At 32.0% G+C, this 26490-nt stretch overlaps 1 protein-coding gene across 5 annotated transcripts; it reads left to right on the top strand.

Moving 5' to 3' along the window:
- The first annotated feature begins 2990 nt into the window (after window positions 1–2990).
- On the top strand, window positions 2991–25146 carry LOC124360655. Of its 5 annotated transcripts, none has more exons than XR_006922262.1 (7): window positions 5272–5424; window positions 9417–9469; window positions 9836–9988; window positions 10895–11086; window positions 17522–18470; window positions 20074–20212; window positions 24934–25129. XR_006922262.1 is itself a non-coding variant. In XM_046814466.1 (6 exons), exons 2-6 carry the CDS (start codon window positions 9528–9530, stop codon window positions 25011–25013), a joined length of 1398 nt encoding a protein of 465 aa, XP_046670422.1. In that variant the 5' UTR covers window positions 5273–5424; window positions 9417–9527; the 3' UTR covers window positions 25014–25146. The 5 variants fall into 5 exon arrangements, 1 of the variants encoding a protein (XP_046670422.1); XR_006922260.1 differs by having other exon boundaries at window positions 9417–9551; XR_006922263.1 differs by lacking the exons at window positions 5272–5424; window positions 9417–9469 and adding an exon at window positions 2991–3114.
- Window positions 25147–26490: the final 1344 nt, after the last annotated feature.

Genomic DNA, 26490 nt, shown 5'->3' with positions numbered 1-26490 from the left:
ATGCAGTTTAACTTTTAATGGCAACCTATAAAGACTGAAAGTCGTTACAATGTTTATGTGTTTACAGTTTTCTTAAGCTATTTTTTTTCTCGAAATGAATGAATGAAGTCAAACCACTTTTCCTCATCTCAGTGAGCAGGACGTGACTTGACAAATGGCAAGTAGGACCACAAAGGAATAAAAAAATGTACTCTAATCACATCACAAAAAGAGATATGAAGTATCAAATTAATTCTTCTAGTAAGCCAGGCAACTAGAGCATACTTGTATCTAATAACTATGTTGTTCTGCCCAATGATGACTTCATCACATTGTGAATGTTGTATAACTACAGTTCACCGTCCTCTTAGTGCAGCGTCAGAAATCAGACATGGGCACAAACTTGCCTCCTGGAATATAGAGTCATGTTTGTGTGAAGAGATGTACCTATTAGGAAGAAGTTGCATAAAAAGTCGTTTGCGTAGAATGGGGCAAAGATCTAGAAACAGATTGATAAAACAAATCTGAGCCTACCTCGTACTTTTTACAATTTTATTAAATCTTATCTATCTGAAAGAAACTTTAGAATTAAATTTCAGAAATAAATTAAACTATTATTCAGCTCTGAAAAATTGAATCTAGATTATCGTTATAAGATTGATATATCTATATTATAGAAGTAGATTGGGAGGGTTTACTGGTTTAGGCACGACAACAATTTGGGCAAACTTCCACTGAAATGGAAAATATTAAAATCTGATAACTGCATTAAAATAGTATAGTAAGTATCACTGCATTTTTTGTAACTCCCCCAACACCCAACACTCTTCGCGTTTAAAGATGAACTGGAGCTTTTTGAGGATTCAGCCATTAAATGGTTTTCTTCACATCTGTGGATTTTAAAGGTCTGCTGGGAGTACAAGTTGGTTAATAACGTCAATAAATCCTAGTATTAATAGACTAATGTCATAAATCTTATCAAATGGATAAGAATTGAAGACACCAGAAGAATATTCAGTAAATAAATAATGTTTTTCTATGTTTATCTTTGCCCAAGAACCATATGGTCTATATAAAGGTGGAATTAAAGTGCGTGGCTGCTTTATGTTTGAGTAACTTTTTTTTCTTCTCTCTTTGAAGCCTTAGCTCTCGGCTATGCTGGCTTGTTTTAATACACCGTGGCTGCTATTCATGTATGATAGGACCTCCCCGGGAGGACAAGGACCTAGTCTACGGAGGAGGACAAGCAACTTTCTATAGATTAGTCACATTTGTTGGGAAAAACTGGTGGCAAACATTCAAAACTACTCATTTTTAAGATCTTGAAGTATGGATTTCAATTGACAAAGATGTTCTATTCAGGTTTGGTTGGTACCTAGATTACATTTCTAGAATGTTGCCAAGCACTTCTTAGATGCCTTTTCTCAGCTATTTTTTTGCGTAATTTATATAGGATAATTAAGGTGACTACTTACTTTACTTATCAATAAAGGGGTAAATTTTCAAACAGAAGACTGTATTGAGCAGCCAAATAATATAAATATACGTTTTATGTTTCCGCTACAGCCCAGAGGAATGTGGATTTTAGATTGTTATTTTTTATTTGGTTCTTTCTATGCTAAAGTATTTTATTTGGGGAAACTACACCTGTTTAAGGGAAAGCAGTCCAAACCTCCTTACAAGTATTTTTTGACCTTAAGTATATTTTTTTTACAAATATGTTGGCCAATAAGTAGGTTCTCCTATGAACAAATAATTGACATTATTGTTATCCATACACTTTAGCAAGTTTATTCAGCGGGAACTAATAGCGTACGACCATACATAACATGCTTGGCAATGAAATCTTCATCTGCCAAGAATCGAGGACTTAAAGTATTGAAGAACGGACAGAAATTGTTGTCAACGTACTGAATGATAGGCTTTAATACGCTTAGCCAAATTCCGTGGTTGGACATGAAACTCATGGAATGCAACTAATCCTTGTCCATGTAAAATATTAAGTTTCAGGCAATTGTTTATGCATTCGTTTACAAATTTATTTATTTTGCTATTTTCTCGTTGATATCATAGTTAACCATAAGACCAACGTAATTATTCATTATTCAACGCTCAGCCAAATCCCATGAAGTGACATACACCATAATCGAACTAAGTGCTCCTCATATAGAAATGAAGATTCATGCACAATTTAAAGTCTGTAGGTTCATTCATTTTTTAGATATTGCGCAAAAAGACAGAAAAACAAACATAAATTAAAGCCCCACAAGAGATACGCTTCGCTAACCAATTAACCAATTAAATCAGATTAGATTTAAGAACAGAACTTTCTTTTAACTGTATGACAGTCTATTATAATGTATTTCATCACATTCTAAAATCTCTTACCACTTGAAACGTTGTGGTTGCTCACTAGTATTGGGAAAATATCGGTGATTCTAAATATACAGCAGAAAAGTATTAAACATGTTACATTGGGCGAACAATATTTAAAAAGCATCCAAAATTTAAAATTTCATTTACTAAAATTAAGTAATTACTATAATATTAAAATAGATTACAATTGTAAAGAAATGTTTAACATAGTAGCATCAGATGAAAGGTTTAAATATATGATCTTTTAAAGTGTTATCTTTTAAGTATCATTATAGAATCTAATATTATTTAGAATGTGATTTTGAAGGAAATTGCCAAAGCCTTGCAAGTGCACATTCCCATTCTACTGTTTTACCATAATAACCAGTTATGATCCGTCACATTACTGGTATTTCTGTTAAGTACCCCATACATTGGTAACATTTTACGTAACCTATTGGTCTAAGTAATCTATTACCACTATTCACCCCGTTTTTGCCTGTGATTGTTTGTTACGTTATATTATTTTATATTAAGTGTATCTCTATATTCAAGCACCCAGTGGCTGTTTTAGTTCCAGTAATCCAGTCGTGAAAAGTACATTATGTTGGTCCAGACAGATATTAGCAGTTTGGGGAAGGTCGTGTTAGACTGATGTTTTAAGTTATTTTAACCGATCCTGAATTTAACCACAAAAAAGCAAAGTGTAGTGTTGTTACATGTTTGGCGTTGGAGTTTAAATTATTTGTTTAAATGTGACTGTATGTTTTGTAAGTGTTGGTACGTATATTTACCTACTCGTTATTTGTTTTATTTAATTATGCTAAGTTAAAGGACGGTAGACTCATTACAACGGATCCAACCAACGTCTAGTCATCTCGAAACTGCAAAAGCAGTTCATAGAATCATGGAAATGAATTGTTATGATCAAGATAGGTTTATAGATATAAATACCAAAGTACTGCAAGTGATAAGAGAAAACATTATTCAGAAAATCTTAATTCGGTCAATAACAACGTGAAAAATATTCGCCCCTCCCCACCGAAGTACTAAAGCAAATATTTACTCAGAGATAGAAAAATCATCAGGCACTTTCAAAGTTTTAGTAAGTTAATTAATAAATCTAGGGTTAACCTCTTTGCTGTAGGCAAGCTATTGAAAGGCTATGCGGATAATATTTCATTGATCAACCTCAAGGATAAACATATTTCTATCTATTGAAATAATTATGAATTCTTTAATTCACTAACTTAATTAATTATCATGTATTCATCCCTAGTTACAGGGTATAGATGGGTTACCTAGACGTGAATCTAGTGATGGGAGAATCGAATGGTATTCAAATACAGCCCGGGTATTCACATATTCGAATACCTACAAATGAATTCGAATACCTTTGAAATAATTACAACGTCTCTGGAAGAATCGAATTAAAACCTACTGTATTAATTCGTTTGGACTAATATGTTATTCAAATAAAATATTCAAGAGCTGTATTCGTATTCACATACAATTATTCATTGAACGGTTTTAGATAAATGAGTTGGTATCTCGGGCCTTAAGTCCAATTTCAGTGCTGGAAGCTTACATAAACGAGGGAAAATTGGATATATATATATATATATATATATATATATATATATATATATATATATATATATAAAATACTTAATTTACGAAAGTTATTTTTTTAAAGGTGCTGACCTACCGTTTAAAATAAAATAGACTATGTCGTAAAAAGTACACGTTACTTATTAAACAATGCTATAGGCTTTACTCCTTTAACCACTTTGCGAATGGCTGTGTAATAATACCAATATATTTGGCAACTATATTTACCATAAACATACTAAGAATAGGTCACGTTTGGGTGAACGAAACCTTATTCAAACTAAACTGTTATTTTTCACCAAAATGCCCCAACTGCGATTCTAGTCAACTGTAAGCCTCCAACCTTTAATTTTTGAATGCATTTATCACAAGTGGTTTAGGAACCCATCAATTAAAACACTCCAATCAAAGGAAATTAACTCACGTTATGTACTAAAAGGCATACTTGCCAACTTTGATCATAAAATGATCAGTATTATAAATGGTAACCTTTTTAAATCCCACAAAGAAAACTATATAAAAATGGTATAAAACAAACAGTAATACTAATTTTGTCTTCTATTACATACCTAGAACCACAAATGTCCCCACCAGTGGGATCTAACAATCTAACAAGTGTGCGTGTGTGTGTACAGAGCCTGTAACTATTTCGGGGTAGTCCCTTGGCGTGACTATATCTGGACTGGGCAACAAGTGATCCAGTACTATATAGTCCTATGCCAGCAATGGACCTTCCTCTAGAAAAATACCCCAAAACCTTATGATATAATTATCATAACAGACAGAATTACGTATAGAAGCTGTTACTGTGACTATAGTACGAGATATACTGTTGCAAGCCTGGGTTGTAGCAAATAAACGGTTCTTTAATGCAAGTGCATTAAAGAACCTGAGATATATTGATATAATTCACATGAGTGAAGAAGATTAGTTTCCATGATAACTAGTATTAACATTCCATTATTTATTAAGATCTCTTTACATTATTAACACATAATAAAGCCAAACGGCCAGGCTTGACATGATATATCATACTATAATATTTGTATTTTGAATGCTAACGCTCACCTAAATGTGATTAAAATCAACACAGTAAATCTGAAAATATAACGATTTTGACTGTAACTGAACTAACTTACAGAAGAAAGAGTGTGTAAAAATTAATTCACATACTAAGTGTTAAAAATAAATTATTCTGAAATATACAACACGTTTATTGAGATTACATGTCCAAAGTAGGTGAAACCTGCTGAATGCAGAAAAAAAACAAAAAAAAAAAAAAAAACAAAAACAAGCCTGACTGCCAAGACCAGACTTATTTATTTCTGGACTGTGTAGAGTTGACTGTTGAGTGGTGTGCCGTGGATTGTTGATTACAGAGACCGCAGAAAGACTGGATTGTTCCTGTTGTAATAATATTTTCATCTTAACCCTGCGACTACCAAGCATTAGGACAATATTAATATTGTAATTGCAAAGGTTGGTTATTAGTGGTTAAAAAGTTAATGGTAACATACAATAATAACTCTTAATTTCTGTAATCTGATTTTCGTAACATTTTTGTATATAAAATGCTATTTAAGATATTAAATTTACACATTGTCTGCTGACAATTTCCCCTCATGATTTTAGTTTAATGGATATAACAATTTTAATGGTTTTACCCTAAAACTGACAGTTAAATTACTGTACATTAGCAACATTTTTAAAAGAAAATTTAGAAACTTGACATTAGGCTTTTTTTTTTTTTCAAAAGGAAAATGCTTAATCCTAGATATGGTATGTTAGAAGTTCAAAATGGTCATGAAATTGGCTGCATTATAACAAACTCTACCATGACAATAGATATTTCTGATTATCAAAATTATGGAACAATAAAAAAACCAAAATGTTGAACCGCATTACATTATAGATACTTTTAATTATAGCATAGTTCAGCTATGTTTTTATACTTAAAATAGAGATGATTTAAAGAAAGTTAGGTAAGTTTAGAAGTCAACGGCTATTTTACATTTATCGGCAAAATACACTTTCGCGTTATTAACCAATTGCTATTGTCATATTGAATAAAATGGTTTCAATGGGTAGAAATGACAAATAACAAAGTTAAAGAACATTAAAAGTGGAACTACTTTTCTCGTGCCGAATAATATTTTATTGTTCTACGGGCCTCTCTGGGTCTTGTTATGATCGTATTTCAACCTCCTATTGGTTGCTAAGAGGCATGTCCATGGTAACTCACGTTACATTTCAACATGGGTCCTAAGTTATTTGTTGAAACATTTTAATTTTTAAAGCATAATGATTAAGCAAGAATTATACTACACACTGGCCAGATTTCAACTTCCTGAGACTAATAATTAAGGTAATAATAATTCTCTAGTTTAGGTAACTCATGTTACACAAAAAGGATGTCATAATTTGAAAGCAAACTTTAACATGAAACAACTTTTATCCTAAATGTTGAATTTTCTTAATCTAAATACTTAAGATTGGCTCAAGAGTTTGTAGTTTAACTGTGACGACTACAACAATAAGAACTGAAAAACATAATTTTAATAATATACTAAGGCTAAGTGAGTTTTCTATGTAAGGCAAATGCTGTATTTGTTCTGTGATTTATGTTGAAAGTCTTTGGTTTAAACATTCTATTTTCATTATTTGAAATTGTTCTATTGAAAAATATTTTTTATTGTTTACAAAATTAATATTTTAAAATTCAAATTTATTGTGATAATCGATATAAACAATACAGATTGCTTGAACCAGTGTTAGATTGATCTACAAGGTCTGTTTCGTGTGTCTTACTGACAACAAGCAACAGGTGTGGGTCCTATGTGGTTTATGTTACATATTGTTTACTATTTCTGATTCACGCTGTCTCTGATGTGAATTGGTTTGTTTACATTTACCATTAGTTGCTTGCATGAGTTTGGAGGTTAAATATAATGTTATACAAGGTTAGTAGCAAGACGTTCACAGATTATGTAAGTTTGGGAAAAGACTTAATAGCTCGATGTGTATGAAACAGTAGTGAAACTTTAGTTTTTCAAATAGTGTCACTAAGTTGAAAGTTTAAATGCGCAATTTATTATTTTATATTGACAAAATAGTGTCTTGAGTCTATCTAAATTAATTAAAATGTTTGTTACCAAATTGTATGAACCAGACATCCATGTACATAGTTTTACTTTTGATGGTTTGCTGTTCAAAAACTTGGTTGTAAACTTCATAATAAATCATTTTTTAATTTGAAAGTAAGCAGTGTAAATGTAAAAGTTTACATCACTCTTGATATTTGCTACATATTTAAATTGGCTCTCGTAGTATGTGTACTATAAAATCAGTAGATGGTATTGTTGATTTTAAATATTAAACAATTAAATAAGTGTGCTGTGCAAACCCAAAGTGGTTGTGTTGTTGATACAATTAAGTTTATTACTCACACAGAACTCGATTTGTTGGAGCAAAACTTGCTGTTGATTTTATTAAAGTCAGATAGTTTGTTTGACTTCTTCAATAGTAGAGACCCATATAGAATATACCTAAAACAATGTATAAGGAAAAATAATAAAAACCCTTATTTTAAAATTTTAGAAAAAGATTTAAGAGGCTGACTCTGCTAACCTCAAAAAAACCTTTGCACTCGGATTTTAACAAAAGTATGCGCCATGAAAATCTTAACAAAAAAGCTGTTTTTGATGATGTACATTTTAAATATTTTAACATATAAGATCTTTTTTTAAAGGATAACAGGATTTCAGAAATTTGCCATCGTTGTAAGTTATAAAAGGTATAATGCAACATTCGAGGATTGGAATCTATCTTCTTTGTCAGGTGGGGGAGTTATTACATACAAAAATAAAGACCAGAAAGAAGTGAAGGGAAGGGAAGGGTTCAAACATACCCAAAAGCTGCTTGGAGTCCAGTCCAGGCATTGTCACTGTACAGGATGCAAGTTCCGAGCACAAGAACGAGGATCACAGTCACATGTCACACTAGCACAAGCTACAGTGGGTTACTAACAAGAATGGCGATGTTGGCTCTTTTATCGGCACCTCGTAGGGTCATCTGAAACAATGAGACAGGAAGGCGATGGTCAGGAGGGGGATGGGGTAAAGGCAAGCCTCTTCCAGCCCTAAGTTTTGGTCCTAGGCCTTGTATTTGTTGTATTTAAACAAGCCATTTGCACTTAGCACCATGTGTCCAAAAACATTAAACATGACTTTTGGCATGCTTCATGGTTCTGCGCTCGTCCATGTACACATACAACATCTGGTCGGTTGAGTCAATACCATTCATACTTTTATTGTACTGAAGAGTATTTTTTGTTTTGGTCCTTATCAATATATACAGTATGACAACTGAGCTCCCTAAACCAGACTCAACAATTCTTTCATTTTCCCGAGTTCTTTTTGCTCCTCTGTTGCACTAGAAAGCTACAAAACATGTTATTGAGTCATGAAGGACCCAAAAATAAATTTCCCATTTATAGCGTTTCTTTTTTGGAAGGTACTGAGTTAATCTGACTCACTTCTTTGTGCCAACCAACGATTCATCAACAGACAGAGCCTGTGTTGGGGAATAGTAAAGTTTGAACAGTCTACTTGCATGGTCAATAATAGGTTGAAATGTACCACAAGGGTCTTACCACATCTGGAGTAAGTTTGCGAACATCTACAATATGGAAGAATTTTAAAATATTTGGAATTGGTTGCATGTCATAATATTGGCAAAAAAGGGGTTGCATTTGTGAAATGAGTGTCCCAATAACTGATTTTACTTGGCTTGGTTATCATTCCATATTAATGATTGACAAAAATGCTTTCACTTCCAGCAAGGTGAAAAAATCTACCCCCTACCTGACTTGGCTAAAAAGAGACAAAGTCTCACGAGTTTTAGCGATATAGGATTTTGCATATTGATTTGTTTTAATGTGACACTAATAACCTCAAATGAACCAGAATTCATCTTTTGAGAATGCTTTCAAAATTTGTAATACATCCTGTTTTATCTTCTCACGGTTTTAAAATGAGTTCACATCATCAAATGGACTGGTGCTTTTTTTGGTGCAGAATCCACAAGTTGTTTTTCTCTATTGATGTTGACTTGGATCAGCAATAGCTCGGTTGGGTAAACGACTCCTTCCTCACAATTTGGTCAATTCTTTGGATGTTTTCGTCAGTAGTTGAAGTGCAAGCGCGTCCGGGTTGCTCATCTTCCATCTCTTCTCGGCCTTCAAGCAACTGTTTGTGCCATTCAAAAACACACAGCCGCGACACAGTGGCGTCACCCAACACTTTATTCACCATATTCAAACACTCGTTAGCTGATTTAGAAGTTTAACAAAAAACTTAATCACAATCTTTGCACTGATCATTTACCCAGTAAAAACGATTTTCACTCAATGCATTTTAAACACAGTTGCAACAAGACTAATGGACTGAGCAATGTTATTTTGATGTCCACAGACACTTGAGGAGATAATCAGTGCCCTATCTTCCTGCTATCAGCTCGCTGGTTGGTAAGCTGAAGATTGTGTCGTTTTCAAATACCTGCGCCTAGTATTGCTTATACACACCATGGCAAAACAATCTGGTCCTCAAGTAATTAAATGTTTCTATAATGGTTTTATTAAGGTTTTTGTTAAAATTGGTTTCTTTATCATTTTATACTAATGTAATTGATTGAAAATGTGTTGTGTGTGTTTAAGAGACTCAGCATTTTCTTGTTATTGTAATTGATCATAAATTAAATTGTCATTGCACTTATAAAAAAAATACTTTCTAATACTGTTCAAAACCTGTATCACTAATATAAAAATGTTTAATATATATATATATATATATAAATTTAGATATTTAAATACTAAATGATTAAATTTTTATAGATGCCATCTCATAAACATAAAAAAAGGAAGAAGAGCCACAAACAAAAGAAATATATTACATCAAGCTCTGAGGATGAAGGAAGGCCATGGAAAGTTAAATTATCAAGTTCAGATAGTGAGGATTCGGCAAATGAAGAAAGATTAACTTCTTTGGTAAGATACTATATCCTTTTTTTTAACTTAATTAAATTATAAATGGACTGTCATTATGTCAAAATAGTATTTTAGTAATAAATGTCAATAAACATTTTTAATAGCTAATTGAATGCTAGGCATATTGATTCAGCGTCGCCTTTGATGGCTCATGCATGAAGAATCAATTATTTGAAAAATATTTATAAGAATTTAGAAAATCATTTATATCTTTGTTATTTATTTCATAAACCAATCTTCTGTTCTTTTCTTAAAATTGTTTACAAATTGATCTTTAATGTGCTAAAATAAAATGAAATGATATAATACATTATGTATGTACGTATAGTTTTTATGTTTCTAAGGTACGTATCTACAGTGGAAACATTTTTGGGCTGGTTTTAACTGGACTATATTTAAGTTTATACTATGATGCCTAAATCAAAGTTATATGAAATTTTATAAATTAGTGATTTATCTACAGCACTGATCAACACCATGTTTATTATATGTTAGCTGCTTGGTGGAAGAATAAACACTTAATTCATTATCCATGATCGGTTGATCGTGCATGTATCTTTGAGGAAACAGAGATTAAGTGTGAATATTTTAAGTTAAGCTCCAGTTCACCTCACGCTTAGCGCAGCATCTAAAATCTGGCACAAATTGTCTTCTGCAATCTGGAGTCCATGTTTTTTATAAGAGATCCATAAAAAAAGAGTACTGTAGTAAAGGGAGCAAGACATCTATTTAGAATATAAATACTATAGCATATAACTTGTATATTTCTAAGAAATCATTCTTGGACTGCAATATTGTAAATTATTTTAATTACAAATTAAATAGATAACTAAAATTTCAGTGTACATAATTTAAATGCAAGTTAATAATAGTAACTACATTGCATGCAATTTGAATTTGTTTCAGGTGAGAAAATCATATTTAAATCATCTTCAACAAGCCCTATCACAGAATTTTAAAAATTGGTACAAGAATACCGAAGAGCTACCTGAATGTTTAGTACAAGAGTTAGTGAACAAGTGGTCTTTAGTTTTGGAACAGAAAGCCATAAGGGCCTGTATGATGTCTGAGCTTTACAGGAGAAATATGGTTTCATCGGTAAGTTTCATGACAATTTTTGACTAGCTATTGTAAAAATATCGTGAATACCTTTAGGCACAGATGCAGAGTATGTCTCATCGTGTGACATTGCCTGTAGGAAATTTTAGTCAACTCAGGAAAATGTGGAGAAAGTAACTCAATAATACAAAAATTATGGCACTTTTTAATACTTGTAAAAACAAAGACAAAATGACTTCAAAAAAGCGCTTTGTGTGTCAGATTAACAAGAAATAGACAACTGCAGATGGCACAACTTGTCCTGGGCGTCTGAACCTCTCACTGAGTGCTTGAGCAGACTAATGCCTTTTTTTAATCACTTTGGTCTTTATTTATATTTTTAGTACATTTTTTTATTTTGGAGTAATAAATATTTACAATGTCTACTTATATTTACAAGTTAAATTTTAAAATCATCAAAATTGTACTAACCCTTTGAGTGCCATAGCATCGACATAGCAGACATGGTAAAAACCTCTTTAAGATATTTGATATGGTACAGGTTTAAATATGGTAATGATCAGTATTTAGGTAATATTTAATATAGTACGCACTTGAAATATTCCAGTAATTATATAACCGTTTTCAATGTTTTGATGTATCCATTAATGCCTATTTTTTGTTTTCTTCCTCGGTGGTCTTTGGAATGATGGTTAACTAAGATGTTGTTATGGTCTGTCACCTGATGAATTCGTCAGATTCTTGTTACACGTTTGGTTAGTAGCAATGTACAATTTATATTTATTAGTATAATAATATCAATATTGATATTTGGATGTTTCCATAGCAACTAGCATTTGTACGTTTTATTTTTTCCAGTATTACTGCCATGTGCATTAATGTTTGACCATCTATTGTTGACATTATTTTATTGCATAAGTAGTGTCATTTTTTCTTTGTCTGATATCTTTTATTTATAACAATGAGTTTAGAGAATTTTATGACAATGATAACCATCTCCTACAGGGTTTAGTCAAGAGTATTAGCTTATTAGCTCAATATTTCTCAGTAGTAGGCCAGGTGGTGCTGGTGATGTATGGGATAGTGTTTTTATACATTGTTTTTCAAGTTTGTTTTTATTCAGAAAATTATAATATTATGCACGAATTTTGTTTATATTTTCATGGCCTTATGAATGAAACTCAAAAGTTCATAAAATGGTTTAAAAAAGATTGTATTAACATATATAAGAATATATTGTATTTTATTTTTACTAGAAAAAATAGTTATTATATTCTTAATTCTATTGCAAACAAAACAAAAATTATGAATATCCGTCAATTGATTATCGAACAACTATTTTTAAGCTTGCAAATATACAGAAATCAGGCTGGCAATGTAAGGGGGTAACAGCAAAATAGCTACGGCGCTCAAAGGGTAAAAAATGTATACTGTTGAAAATTTATCACTAAACAAAGTGCTCTGTGGAAGGTTTGGGTGATCTAACATATTCTGCATCCATGCTTTTAGGATGTTCCATAATAAGGAACCAGTATTTCAAAAGTTAGTTCAGGACATCATAATAAGTACATAAATACAAGTATATGAAAATACTTTGTTTTTCATCTTTTTATCTGTATGTGCTTTAACTCAGACTGTTTAATTAAACAAATAAAATTAGGAATGCTTCCAGTTTTGTTTTTTCAAGAATTGAAAATTTTTTAGGGTTATTAGTAAAGAAATGTAAACATAATTATAGAATGTAGTACTAAACATAGTAATAAATTCAAATAATTCAGAGCTCACTTAACAATAAACTGTGTAGTTAGTTGTCATTTACAGGTTATTTTGCACATAGTAGTACAGCAAGTTGCATTTTTCCTGCCTCTCCCTAAAAAAAAAAGAAAAAAAAAGTACAGCAAGTTGCAATGCCACTGATTATATATTCTATAGCGTTTGTAAAATACTGTATAAAGTTTAGTTCACTATTTGATTAGGACAAACAAGAATTTGTTTCTGATCTTTCTTTTTTGTAGAATCCAAATGCAAGTTTCATTATGTTTTACAACAATTAATTTGTAAACATCCATATATACAGACATTGGGATTTTGTGATGATATCATTTATATACCGTGGTGTTTTACAGCACCTTAAGACGTATTCGTGTTACAGCACCTAAACTTCAACCGTCTAATAAGGTCAATTCTCATAGCACCTAATGTCATAGTACCTATCTCACAGCACCTAAAGAAATGCCTGAGAGTCGCACCGTACCTACAGAATCGTACCGGAGTTTTATAGCACCTAATGTAGCTCCACCTAAAAGGAAGTGGTGGGGTTCGCTGGAGGGGTAGGCTGCCATCACTGTCAGTGGCCAGTGTGTGACCGTCCCATTGCATGAATGGTGTGTAGTGGGGAGAGCTCTTTGAATTGATTATTGACACGTGCGGTGCGGGTTGCATCAAAGTGTTCGCTGGAGGGGTAGGCTGCCATCACTGTCAGTGGCCAGTGTGTGACCGTCCCATTGCATGAATGGTGTGTAGTGGGGAGAGCTCTTTGAATTGATTATTGACACGTGCGGTGCGGGTTGCATCAAAGTGTTCGCTGGAGGGGTAGGCTGCCATCACTGTCAGTGGCCAGTGGGCGACCGTCCCATTGCATGAATGGTGTGTTGTGGGGAGAGCTCTTTGAATTGATTATTGACACGTGCGGTGCGGGTTGCATCAATGTGTTCGCTGGAAGATTGTAGGCGTTGAACATTGCAGATTACTACAATTTCAATAAGATGAAAAATATAACTTTTTACAATGCTCAATGTCAAATTATAAATTGTTAGTTATTTAATATACATATCGGACTACTCCAAATTTTATGTAGCTGAAATGATGTTATTGCCATCAAATGCCGGCGACCTCCCTCACACGTTTTAACATCTCATTTCAAACGTCTACCACATTAAAATATACACATATAATACATCGCAAATACATTTTACTGCTAGATCGTATTAATTCATATATTAGAGCAAATATTATACAAAAAATATTTAGATAACACATTTTCACCAGTTTAACTCCTCATTATTAAAAAAATATTATACAGCATTTGTTTTATGACTCTTAAAGAACGACATACTGAAATTTGAGAGTTCTAGGTTAATAATAAAAGGAGTAACAAATGTTAAATCTGAAAATCCTATTTTCTTGTTGATTTTTATTACAAACACATAGTATGAGTTCGCAACAGTAAAGTTAATTAAGTGAAAAAATAAATTCCGGTTTCATTTTTTGTCTCTTTATAATTTAATGAAATGATCATGGCATTCAATGTAATCCTACCTTTTTCACAAAAACATTTTCATGCCTGTGGATAGTTATAAGGAATGCCTGATTTTTAAAATTAGAAGTGGCAGAACTTGTTTCGAGGGTCTTGGGAATATTCCCTAAAATTATGAATCAATTTCTGTTTCAATATTTTCCATGTAAGGACCTAAGTTTAAATGATCATAAGTCTTTTGATTCAAATAGTCATTCATTTTACACTGAAAATTTACTTATCGGACAGATATAGAATTATGTACTTGTAGTGTGCATTCTTGATCCTCCACGTGAAGTTCAGAATCTATGTTGGGAGTAAGGGCACATCTTCTGTGGTTTCATGTTCATATGAAAAATTTGTTACAATATCATGTTTGTTGCCAACATATTCTTATTATCAGAACCTAATAATTTCATCATTGTCTTCTGTTAATTGATCTTTTCTTGCAACTTGTATTAAGAGACTTTCAATTATCACTATGCAAGTTAACTTTGGTTTAAGATTCAGTTGGCTCCAACTCATTACAGTACACAAACTATACAGCAGATAGTGCAAAGTGAAGTCACAGACAGAAGCAGCAACTCGGCTGCTGATCAAACACAATTACTTGAAATTGAAATACTGAGAAGAAAATGAGAACAGTATTAAAAATATTCCCAGTACATAAGGAGTGAACAAAACATTGTAGAGAAATTGGAGAATTCAATTAACACTCACCATTCAATCAGTAGATTTTAATTTAGCCAAAGCAAGAAATAAACAAATTACATTAGCACGACCTATAAGTTCCATAAAGAAAGCACTGTACTGAAAAATACAGTATACTTAACAAAAAGCAGAAAATGTTTCTCCAGAATCATCTTCAGCTGTATTTTAAGGTCAATACAGTAGTTAATTCGTTGGTAATAAAACTTGAGGAATCAAGTGCCGAAATAAGCCAAATGTTATGTTCATTGTCTTATATTGTTGTAAATTTGTTTTTTAAATTTTTACAACCTTAAATTAAGTTAATTGAAAATCATAGTTCTTACTTTTTGAGTGATTTTTACATATGCCTAAAATTCAACATTGTCGCTTAGCAACGTATAGTGAAAAATACTTTCTTATTGTTGTAAAATAGTAGTATATTTTGCTTGTATTTTATTACTAATCCACAAAAATACTAAAATTTAGCTATCATTGATACTTGATTTTTAGGTTTTTTATGCATTCAAACATTATTAGAATGCAATATAAAACACTACTAAAATAAGTGACATATTTGTAATGAATTTTTAAAGAAAGCTTGCAATGGCAAAGAATCCCATGGCATTTTCAAAAAATGACTGGCAGTTCCACGGTTTTCCTAAATTTTTTACCTTATGCTTTTGTACTGTACTTCACATTTCAATATATTTCTAAAACATTGTATAAACAAAGGACAATTTAATTTTTCACATGGCATTCAATTGTTATAATCAATTATGTGATATTAACCCTTTCAGTGCCAACGTCTGTTTAACCAGCCGTCTATAAACAAATCGCCAAAAATCAAAATAAGTTTTTCAATATTGTTGTTTTTGTATTCACTATAAAATAATCTTTCTGAAAAACACTATGTAATGTTTTTGAGTATATGTAATTTGTTTATGAATTTTAACAAAATCATAAAATATTGCAACTCAACTTCTTTATACATAAAAAGTGTGAAAAAGATTATTTTTCAACAATGAATGTTTAAAGTTATGCACTATAATACCTGTGGGTGAGAACTACAACACCATCTACTATGTGAGAAATTTTTGTATCTTTAGATTTATAGGTGAAAAATGGAAAAAAAGAAAATAATTCAACATGTCATTATTTATTACTATGAGCAATATATATAATTTTTTCATAATGCATGCACAATAAAATAGGTTCATATTTTAACCTATAGTTCAAAATAGTTTAAAGTATATTTTTATGGAAGAAATACAAAAATTTAAGTGTTTTAGACCAAAATTAACAAAGTTGTAACATTTAATGTCGGTGGCTATAACAAAAATAAAGTTTGGGCTGGCTATTCTTGATACAGTATAGGGCATATACCTTGGCATTTTTATGCAAAGTAACATTGAAAAATGTCTGGTGCTGAAAGGGTTAAGTTAATTAATACTGGTGAGGAAACTGAGCAAAATATTTTTTTCCAAACAGCGGTTTTAAACTAAATATTCTGATAGTTTTTATACAATACTCTTATAATATTAACATTGGCACTTTAGAAGCTTGTGGGGCAAAGCCTTGTAGTCAGATATATTTCTAATCCACAAAAGGCTCATTTAGAGTGTAAGAGCTTTCGATTAATAAAAAAATTCTTTTAATAATTTATATAGATAATGGCGAAGTGTTAACACTGGATTCCCCACTTTTAAAGTATTGTTTGTATTGTTACAGAATAAGTAGTTACTAGAGGGTGAGCCTCTAGTACATCTTCCCTCTATGAACTACTGTGCATTTTCAGTTGACCTTGCACACTTAATTTAACATACAGGCATTAAATGTCATTTAGCGGGGTTTTTCCGTCTGCTAGTGAGAGTTTTTGTGAGTCGAATCATATTTTTTATGGTTCTGCATTTTTGTTACCAAGGTATCAGAGATAGAAGGAAATAAGAGTATAAAATTTAGTTTTAGAGTATGAGAACAAAAGTGCAGGATATGATTCTGACATAGAGGAGTAAGAAATAAGGGAATTCATTCCTGCATTTTTTTTGTTAGTTATTTTAACTGGGAATAACATGGTGCGTTAATCTGTTGTATATTAAAAAATGTTATTTGCTTTAATGATTACATTAAATATAGTAATACATAAACTGTAATGTAGTAGCAAGGATACTTTATTTTACTATTCAATAAACCTTTATTTTTAACAGCAAATAGTAAAAAAACTAAGTAAAGGGATCCACATTGCATGTGTCATTATGTGACTATTTTATGCATGTCACACAAAGTCAATTGAATGGAATACAAAGCTAAAAAAAATAATTTCTAATATCGTACAAATCTTTTTATATAACTGCTTTATTGAACAATCAAATTATTTCTGTATACCGTAGTTAATTTTCATGTGTATTTACGATTTAGACTTTTTACTACACTGGTGAAATTTGAAATAGTTTTTATTCATATAAGTTTATGCATTTATTTATGGTTTACAGATAAAAGAAATCAAAGCTAGCACAAATGAAGAAAGATTATATATAGATGATATAAGTATGTCTTCATTGAAATCAAAAATTCCCTTGGATAAGAACATACAGACGGAGAAGTTTGGTAGTGAAGTTGAGACACAGACCCAGGCTCCAATTTCCTCATTGCTGGAACTACCCTTGCCCATAAGTCCCTCTAGTAGGCCATATGACCCAGCCATTGAATTTTCCAGTACTGTTTCCAGCACGATTCCTCAATCTTCTGATGTCTGTAATATCACGTCTACTTCAGATTTCAGTGACCCAGCTCAGATCTTGTTTAACATTGTAAAATCTACAGATAAAAAAAATATTGTTGGTTCAATTGATAAACACAGAGATTGTTATGATAACAGTACTGAGCAAAAGCTGGATTATGAAAACTCTTTTGAAGACAATGTTTTTCAGAAGTCTAAGAGTAGTTATAGGAATTTAAAAACATGTGATACATTAGTCCCTTTAAAAGGACAAACGTTAGAGGGATGCCATAAACCATCATCTGGTGATAATTTTAAAGATAATCTTGATTCAAGATTAACTGCAATGGGCTTGCTTGGTGCCATCGACATAGAAACAGAAAGAGCCATTGCTGAATTGGCCAACGAAAAATCTAAAAAAAATAACTGGTTTGCCGAAGAAATAGCCCAATCTTGTAATTTTACCAGAAGTTTTTTGAGGTTGTCTACACAGCAAAGGAAGAGAGTGAACATAAAAATTGAAAAGTTATTTGGAAATGAAAACAATCCTTTAACAGAGCTAACAGAGAAAAATATCACAATATGCCGCAAGAGAATAGCATCAGTGGTTGTCATGGAACTAACTCCAATATATCAAGCTAAGAAAATAGCATCTAGACATCTATTTAAATTTTTAGCAAAGAAAATTACAAAGTCCCTGATGGATAACTCATATGCTCCAGGTAACTTGACATGTTTCTTTTTACTATAACAATTGATGTTGGAACCTTCTTTCTACTATGTGTGTGTCTTCTAAATATTCATAATTAAGTTGTATTTTTTTTATTGTTATATCCAGATTAAGTTTTAATTGGCAGACATGGTGAACATGATTTATTTTTACCAATGGTTGTATCAAATTTAATAATCCTAGTAAAAACTCTCAGTTTTCCACAAAATTATGTCTTTCATTAGCAAGGTTGGCATTGTTTAAACAGCCAGAATAATCTGTTGTTGCAACATTTTCAGATATATTATGGAAGTAAGGTGTATTTCAATAAAAAAGGGGCCAACCAACACTACCCAGCCAGATGTTTAATTTTTTTGGATACTGCATATGTGCTCTCACATCCAGTGAGGGTTAACAACTTAAGACATAACGACAGTTGTGTCAGTTTAAATTGCCGTTTAGCATAAATAATGCTTTGTCTGTGAAAAGAATGTTATTTAATGCTACTGTATTGTTACAAATATTCCTCATCATTAACTCAGCGATCAAAGCCATCCGTAGAAAATATATAAACTAAGTGGGTTTTGAAAGTTTTCAATTTGTTATTGTGCAGTATTTATATGCAGGCATTTAGGAAATATTTCAAGCTTTTGAAACAGAATGAATTGAGACATTGGGATTTTCTACAATATATTGCAAAACATCTATTGACATTTCAATTCTAGTAGCTGACTTGGGTCTTCTAGTTCTGAGAAGGTCCTTGACTCTGTCTGTATCTTCAAAATGTTTTATAATATCTTTGCTCTCCTGATTTTATAATAGTGTTGTGATTTGGTAAAGTATCATTGAATAAGTTTCTCGCCCTGTCATAAGATCTAATACAGTCTTCATAACCACCAATCAATACAATTGTTATACGTTCATATTCATTGAGGTCCATACTGTACTAATAATAACTAAGTACATAATGTAGATAACTATATGAATAACACTTATTAACTTTGTGAACACCATCAACAAATTAATACTCAGATAATCTGTTGAGTCAAACAATAGAAGATAAGGAGATTGGAGATCTTTGTTTTGTTGGGGCGGGAATGTGATTGTTGGGTTTGCTCACCGTTATATTTAATATTTGTATCAGCTGCCATTTTGTACTGCATTGAGATAGCGATCTAAGTTTTACTGTTAATTTTTTTTCATAAAGACCTTTAAAGCAGTGTTTAATTTAATGAGGGTTTAAATTTAAAATTTTTCTTTTGGGCCCATAATTTGTTATTTTGGGGAAAGGGTCAGTCTTATGATATTAACCAAAAAGTGCAGTATTGTAGCCTACAGATGTATACTGTTTGGTTTTTCTAGGTGTGGTCATAAAAATGTAATATGGGGTATCCATACTTTTTATTCATCCTGTATATTTGGTGATATGACTAAAAGTAGCAAAATCCTGGTTAAATCGATTAATTAGATTTTAAGTTATACACAATTTGAATAACCTTTTCCTATTTTAGCTTAAATCGAGCTAAGATGAGTTTAGAAATTAGATATCTACAGTTAGAAATTTAGCATTTCCTTAACATCAATTAATTTTTAGCACGCCTTTACAATCTTTCAAGGTAGCTGGAAGCTGATTACCGCCTCTGCCCATTTGTTAGGGAATTCATTCACCATGCTTTGGTTGTATAGAGGATTCAAAAACTGAAATATCGTTTGTTGAAGATTCCTTGGATGTCGATGCCAAAGACAAGACGTCAGGTAGGGATATGCTTATTCAGCTGATAAATAAATGCAGCGTTTTAATAGATAGGGTAGAAGTACACCACACCACATGATACATTACAGGCTTCACTGAAGTTGCATACAAAATTTCTATAGCTCATTTTATTCTCGAGATGTCCTGCGGACAGATAGACAGACAAGCAATCATACAGAAAAGACATTTTTACATCTCAAGGCAGACAAGATAGAAATTATGTCATATGTTTCAGTGGCGCTCAGCCAATTTCCATGGTTGTACATGCACCATTATAGAACTCATTCTTGTGTATGTAGAAATGACATACCATGCAACATTTAAAGACTACTGATGCAATTTTGCTTGAGATATCTTGTCTCATGATACATTTACAGTTTTATTCAAGAAGTAATTGTTTATCTTGAAATGTCCCGAAAATACTGTTATTTGGTTTAATTACGAGGGGGTACCCAAAAGTAACCGGAATTGTATTGCTGGCAGCCGGCAGCGTGTAGTACACATTCCTGCCGCTAGGCGTGTGTCATGCAACACATTGCGAGCTCAGTGACCCCAGTTCCGTTGTCCTAGTGCATTCTGTTCGTTCGTAGTGACTGTTTTCGCTAACCCTGTTTTGTTCTTGTTTCGTTTTTTGTCATGGCAAGTTTAAGTGAACAACGTGCAGCTGTGAAATTTTGTTTTTTACTTGGTAAAAATGCTGCAGAAACTATTTTAATGTTGAATACAGCTTACAAAGATGATGCTATGGGGAAAACTCAGGTCTACGAGTGGTTCGCTCGATTTAAAAATGGCGACATGTCGATTGAAGACAAACCTCGTTCTGGACGTCCATCAACCTCTCGAACGGACGAAAATGTTGAGAAAATTCGTGAACTTGTGCTCACCGACCGTCGACAGACAATTGAGGAACTATCAGAGAGTAGTGGGTTAACTTGGAGCTCGGTTCAGCGAATTTTAACAGGAGATTTAGGACTGAAAAGGGTTGCTGCCAAATTTGTTCCTCGACTTCTGACTGACCATCAAAAGGCACATCGAGTTGAAACTTGCCGCCTTCTGAAAGAACATCTCGAAAATGATCCCGATTTTCTGGAAAAGGTAATTACTGGTGATGAGTCATGGTGCTACGGTTATGACCCAGAAACGAAGCAACAGTCAAGCCAATGGAAGTCGCCATCTTCACCTCGTCCAAAAAAATGTCGGCAAGTCAAATCAAACATCAAAACCATGTTGATTTGCTTTTTTGATGCTAAAGGCATTGTTCATTCTGAGTTTGTTCCTCCAGGTCAGACTGTCAACCAAACATTTTATTTGGAGATTTTAAGAAGATTGCGCAACAGTGTTCGCCAGAAAAGACCCGATTTGTGGCAGACTGGAGACTGGTTCTTCCACCACGACAACGCACCGGCACACACAGCCATCTCAGTTAGGCAGTTTTTAGCCAAAAACGGCATGGTTCCCGCACGCACCTTACTCGCCTGACCTCGCTCCATGCGACTTTTTTTTATTTCCACACATGAAAAGAGGCTTGAAAGGTCAACGATTTGACAGCGTTGAAGAGGTTAAGAAAAAAACGAAGCTCGAGCTTGCAGCCATTTCTAAAGATGACTACAAAAAATGTTTTGATCAGTGGAAATACCGTTGGGACAAGTGTATTAGTTGTAATGGAGATTATTTTGAAGAAGATAAGGTCGTATTGTAAAAAATTTGATAATATATAATTTTTATTAAATAATTCCGGTTTTTTTTTGGGTACCCCCTCGTATGTGCTGCCATTCAGCTATTATGGGTGGGTTAGCTATGTGAAAGTTTCATTTCTATTAAATTGTATTCTTTTGAATTTTAAGTGAAAATCTATATTGAATTGGATTTAGTTTTTTCAGATTATTTGTGAGTATAGTTGATAAATATGAGTTGTAATTTTACCAAGTTAAACTTAACTTTAGAAGACGTCACATTTACAGGTAATGTTGGCTGTCAGCCATATTGGATTCATGATTCTATAAATGCTTGCATAATATAGAAAAATAAGAGATAGTGAAGATCAGAAATAACATAAAAGAAACTTACGTTACTCTTGGCATTATTCCTTTTTCCCAGAACTTATAGTCCATAGAGCGTGGTGAGATTCCCAGACTAACAACCCAAATCAATACGAATCGTATTATCCGATGAAGACTATTTTCGGGTTGAGGTTAGAAAAGTACTGATAGGAAATAGTCCAGGCCATCACTGTGGCCTTCGGTGATGCCTACAGCCCCACCCCACATTTCTGAAGAAAAAAGAAAAACATCCCTCAAGATAGTACCCAAATTCCAGCTCAATCGCATGAGTGCTTGTAAAGGTTATTTTTAACTTTGGTACTACTAGTAACATATTTATGATAATGTAATCGAAACCTACTTATATCACCAATAACAAGTAGTAGGTAAAGACAGAGTGGCCTCTTTCTCCTCGACATTCATTCTTTTTGAAAGGCAGAAAACAAGAACTGATTGTCATGACATGTAACTTTTACAGTAAGTCAAATAAAGTCTGTTATTTCTAATAATGTCTTTTTTTATGTCCTCAGTAAGATAAACTCTTCTAAAGAAAGTGGCCTCTGGATAATAACAAAGTACCCCGAAATCTACCTGTTCGGTCTTTAAGCCCCATGCAGTATTCAACTGTGATAAATCACGGTCTTTAAGCCCCATGCAGTATTCAACTGTGATAAATCATTTATCGTAAATATGATACAAATCGTGTAGAAGTATAATAATAAACAATTAATTTTAAGTTTATGCGGATTCTGAATTTTGTTAATGCTTTTTAAAGAAAAACATTCATCGAATCTTTTGGTATGCTCCGTTGCATGGGCCGAAATAGGATTGGATTGAATTTTAAGGTTTGTACTGCTGCGATTATGTTCATTCTAATGTGCAATGGAGTTATTGTCTGACTAATGTAGTCTTTTGGACAGTCTTTACATGATAATTGGTAAATGACATTGCTTGGTTCACAAGTCATTTGACCAATTATCGGATAATTTCTTTTTATTGTGCTAGTACAGAAATGTTTAGAATTTATTATTAAATTACACGTTTTGCAGCGAGACTTTTAGCCATATATATTATTTTGGTTAACTTCAATATTACAATTTTGACTTTTATCTTTTAACTAAGTTTATTATAATTAGCTATAAAAAAATTCACTTATCAATGCAAAGAAAAGAAAACCAGTGTATCTATTTATTTCTGTAGCGTAAGTATTCTAGTATGTAATAGCTAAGTATATCTAAGTCTGTAGTAGTATAATAATAACAGAAAACCATAATTTTGCACAACTTTTTCCCAAGATTTGCAATTGGTAAATATAGCTTAAAGAACATAAAGGTTACATTGTCTCATTTCAGTTTTAAGTGTAATAATAATGATGTTATCATTTCAATATATTCTTTGAATGTTAGTGAAGACTTTAGCTGAAAGGGAACTGGCAAAATTTCTCCTCTGTCTCCTGTTTGTAGGATATCTTGAGAACGAAAATTAATATTTAACTTACCTTAAAAAATTTTTGACACTCACTTTGCTTAGTCTGAATACCACCTCCTGTACTATGTCCAATAAGCCATACTTGTCATTATTATAATGTCTACGTACCATATTGTTGGAAAAATAGTTTGGCGCTATAAATGAAATATTCCATCAGATCAGAATTTCCTAAGCTCTTTGGTATAATATGTAAAATAATGTGAGATAAAAAATATTTTGTTAGTACAAAAACACAGTTTTATTTGCTTTTTGGTTTACGATTAGTATTTTTATTTTCTGTATTAATATGTTGCTTTATACATTTGCTACCGAGGGGCCTGGAAGTGGACATTGGTGATACTCAACATATTATATACTGTGCCACTTGGTAACGAATCTGTTAACATATATTATAGCTAGAGTTGTATATCCCAACAGTGTCAGAAAGCAAACATTCATTTTTTAATCAAATACAATAATTTTATTTTGAAATTTAAAATTTAGCGTACAATGTTTCAATCACCATAGCAAAAATAAATAGTTATGCCATGAATAATATAATTTAAATAATGAGATAGTTTCCCGGGTCTAGACAGACATCCAGTGTAAATTATTCAAACCGTTGATTGCATTTTAACAGTTGTTAGATGCCAAAGGTGCCAAGTGGCACAGTATCTGATATTTTGAGTGTCACCACCCTTCACTTCGAGGTCCCTCGGTAGCAAATGTATAAAGCAACATATTAACACAGAAATAAAATTACTAATCAAAAAGCAAATAAAACTGTGTTTTTGTCTTTTATCTGTAGGAGACACATAGCTGTCAAGAGATAAATATTAAAAACTATTGTAAAAATTTTAAAATTTACAAGATTGCTACCTGACAATTTTTATTTTCAAATTTTAAACATTAATTCTCTGAAATAATATTGTTATTATAAATACAGTATGTTTCTTTGCTCCATACATAAAATATGATGATTATCTAATTAATTAACAAATCAGTTTCCGAAATTTAAATCTTTCTAAAATGAAAGGAAAAACAAAAAAGATAAATTTTGATGGTGGCTTTGTTGTGGTTCAGTTTGGAACTAATCCTGGGATGTTTAGCCTTAAGAAAATATTTGGTAATATACAAAAGGTTTTACTATTCTTAATGATTATATAAAGTGTTCCTTTTATTGTACTGTTGCTTGATGAAGTATTTGTATGTTTCAGATACAAAGAACATACGTTGGAAGGTGAAGGAATTTTTCAGTGATGGGAAAGTTATAATGTCTGAGTCTGATTGTGTATAGATATATGTTTGTGATGTCCAATAGTTGTACATTTTTCTATCTGTGATATATACCTGTATTAAATAGAATAGTTTACTATTTTAATATTGTTCAAATATAATTTAATTTATTGAAAAAATGTGTTTTATAAACATAGTTACATCCTTCCTCCAAACAGTAAAACTGAAATCAAGACTCTTACTGCACTTCTTTTGATATGGTAAGCTGCTTATAATAACGGCAATATATACAAAATATGTTTAATATGAATTACTGGAACACTACATATATTCCTTTATTAAATGTGCAGATTGGTACAAAAAAATTAAAATGGTCTGCATATAGTTAATTAGTTGATTAAACTTGAGAAAATGTTAAGAGTGACTGCAACCAAGCATTCAACAGACTTGCCACTGACATCATTGTCTCTGTTCACGATGTCTCCACCTTAGCCAGCTGATTACTCTCTTTCAGGCCAGTTTTATAGTTATAAATAAAAGCATACTTCCCATACTGAATAGTGCTCACTAATAAAAAAAGCATGGTCCGCTTGTAGGCGAAAGCTATAGCAGAGCAAGTTTTTTATTCCCCATTGTTGTACCACTATCTCAGTCCTACCTCTCACTTCTCTTACAGCTTTCAACTTCAGACCTCAAATATTTAAAATTTGATATAATATCACAAACAATAGGTGTTATACTAACAATTGTATATTATTTTGGTCAAAAATGATCAGATACATAATTTTAATATACTTACAATACTATAAACTTTATTGAAATAATGTGTATTAAAATTGGGATCTTCAATATTTTTATTTTATTTATTAGTTTTAGGTCATCTGAAAAACTAGATTCACGCACTCTACTCCGACTATTCCCCAGTGCTTTATCCCCATGACAATTCATCTTGTGTAACATTATTGTAAACTACACCAAAGGGTTAAATCTTGACAGATTTGTATAAAATAAATAGCGTCTACCACAAAACCAATAAAACAATGTTTGAATGCTTGGTAAGCATTTTATTTACCTCACTTTAAATTTAACCTTTATGAAAACAAATAATGAGTATCCATTAATTAAACTAGAGTATTTAAAATTACAATAAAATCAGCTTTGGAAATATTTTTACAAGATGTCAAAATTACTGAAAGCGTTTTGAGATGTAAATATGGATCTGGTCCTGTGGAAATGAGGCATAACCAGAACTCACTATAAAATATTCAGGTTTTACGTTTTAATTTAATTTTAAAGCTGTATTCTAAGAAAACTTGTGCTCCATTGTTGCCCCTCCTATCCGATATTCAAAATTGGGGTATCATTATAATAATACCTTTATGAACGTCCCAAATGTTTATCTCTCTGTAATTTTTCCTAAATGAATTATTTTTCTTGGAATTTGACTAAAATATTTAGATGGCCGCCAGTTTGAAATTTGATTAAATAAGAAAAACGTTTTTGGGAATGTCATATATCTGAGTTGGTAAAACATCTGC

Source organism: Homalodisca vitripennis, chromosome 4, assembly GCF_021130785.1.
Source record: "Homalodisca vitripennis isolate AUS2020 chromosome 4, UT_GWSS_2.1, whole genome shotgun sequence".
NCBI classification, from domain to species: domain Eukaryota; kingdom Metazoa; phylum Arthropoda; class Insecta; order Hemiptera; family Cicadellidae; genus Homalodisca; species Homalodisca vitripennis.
Note: the sequence above shows the minus strand (reverse complement) of the source record. Positions and strands in the feature narration are given on the sequence as shown.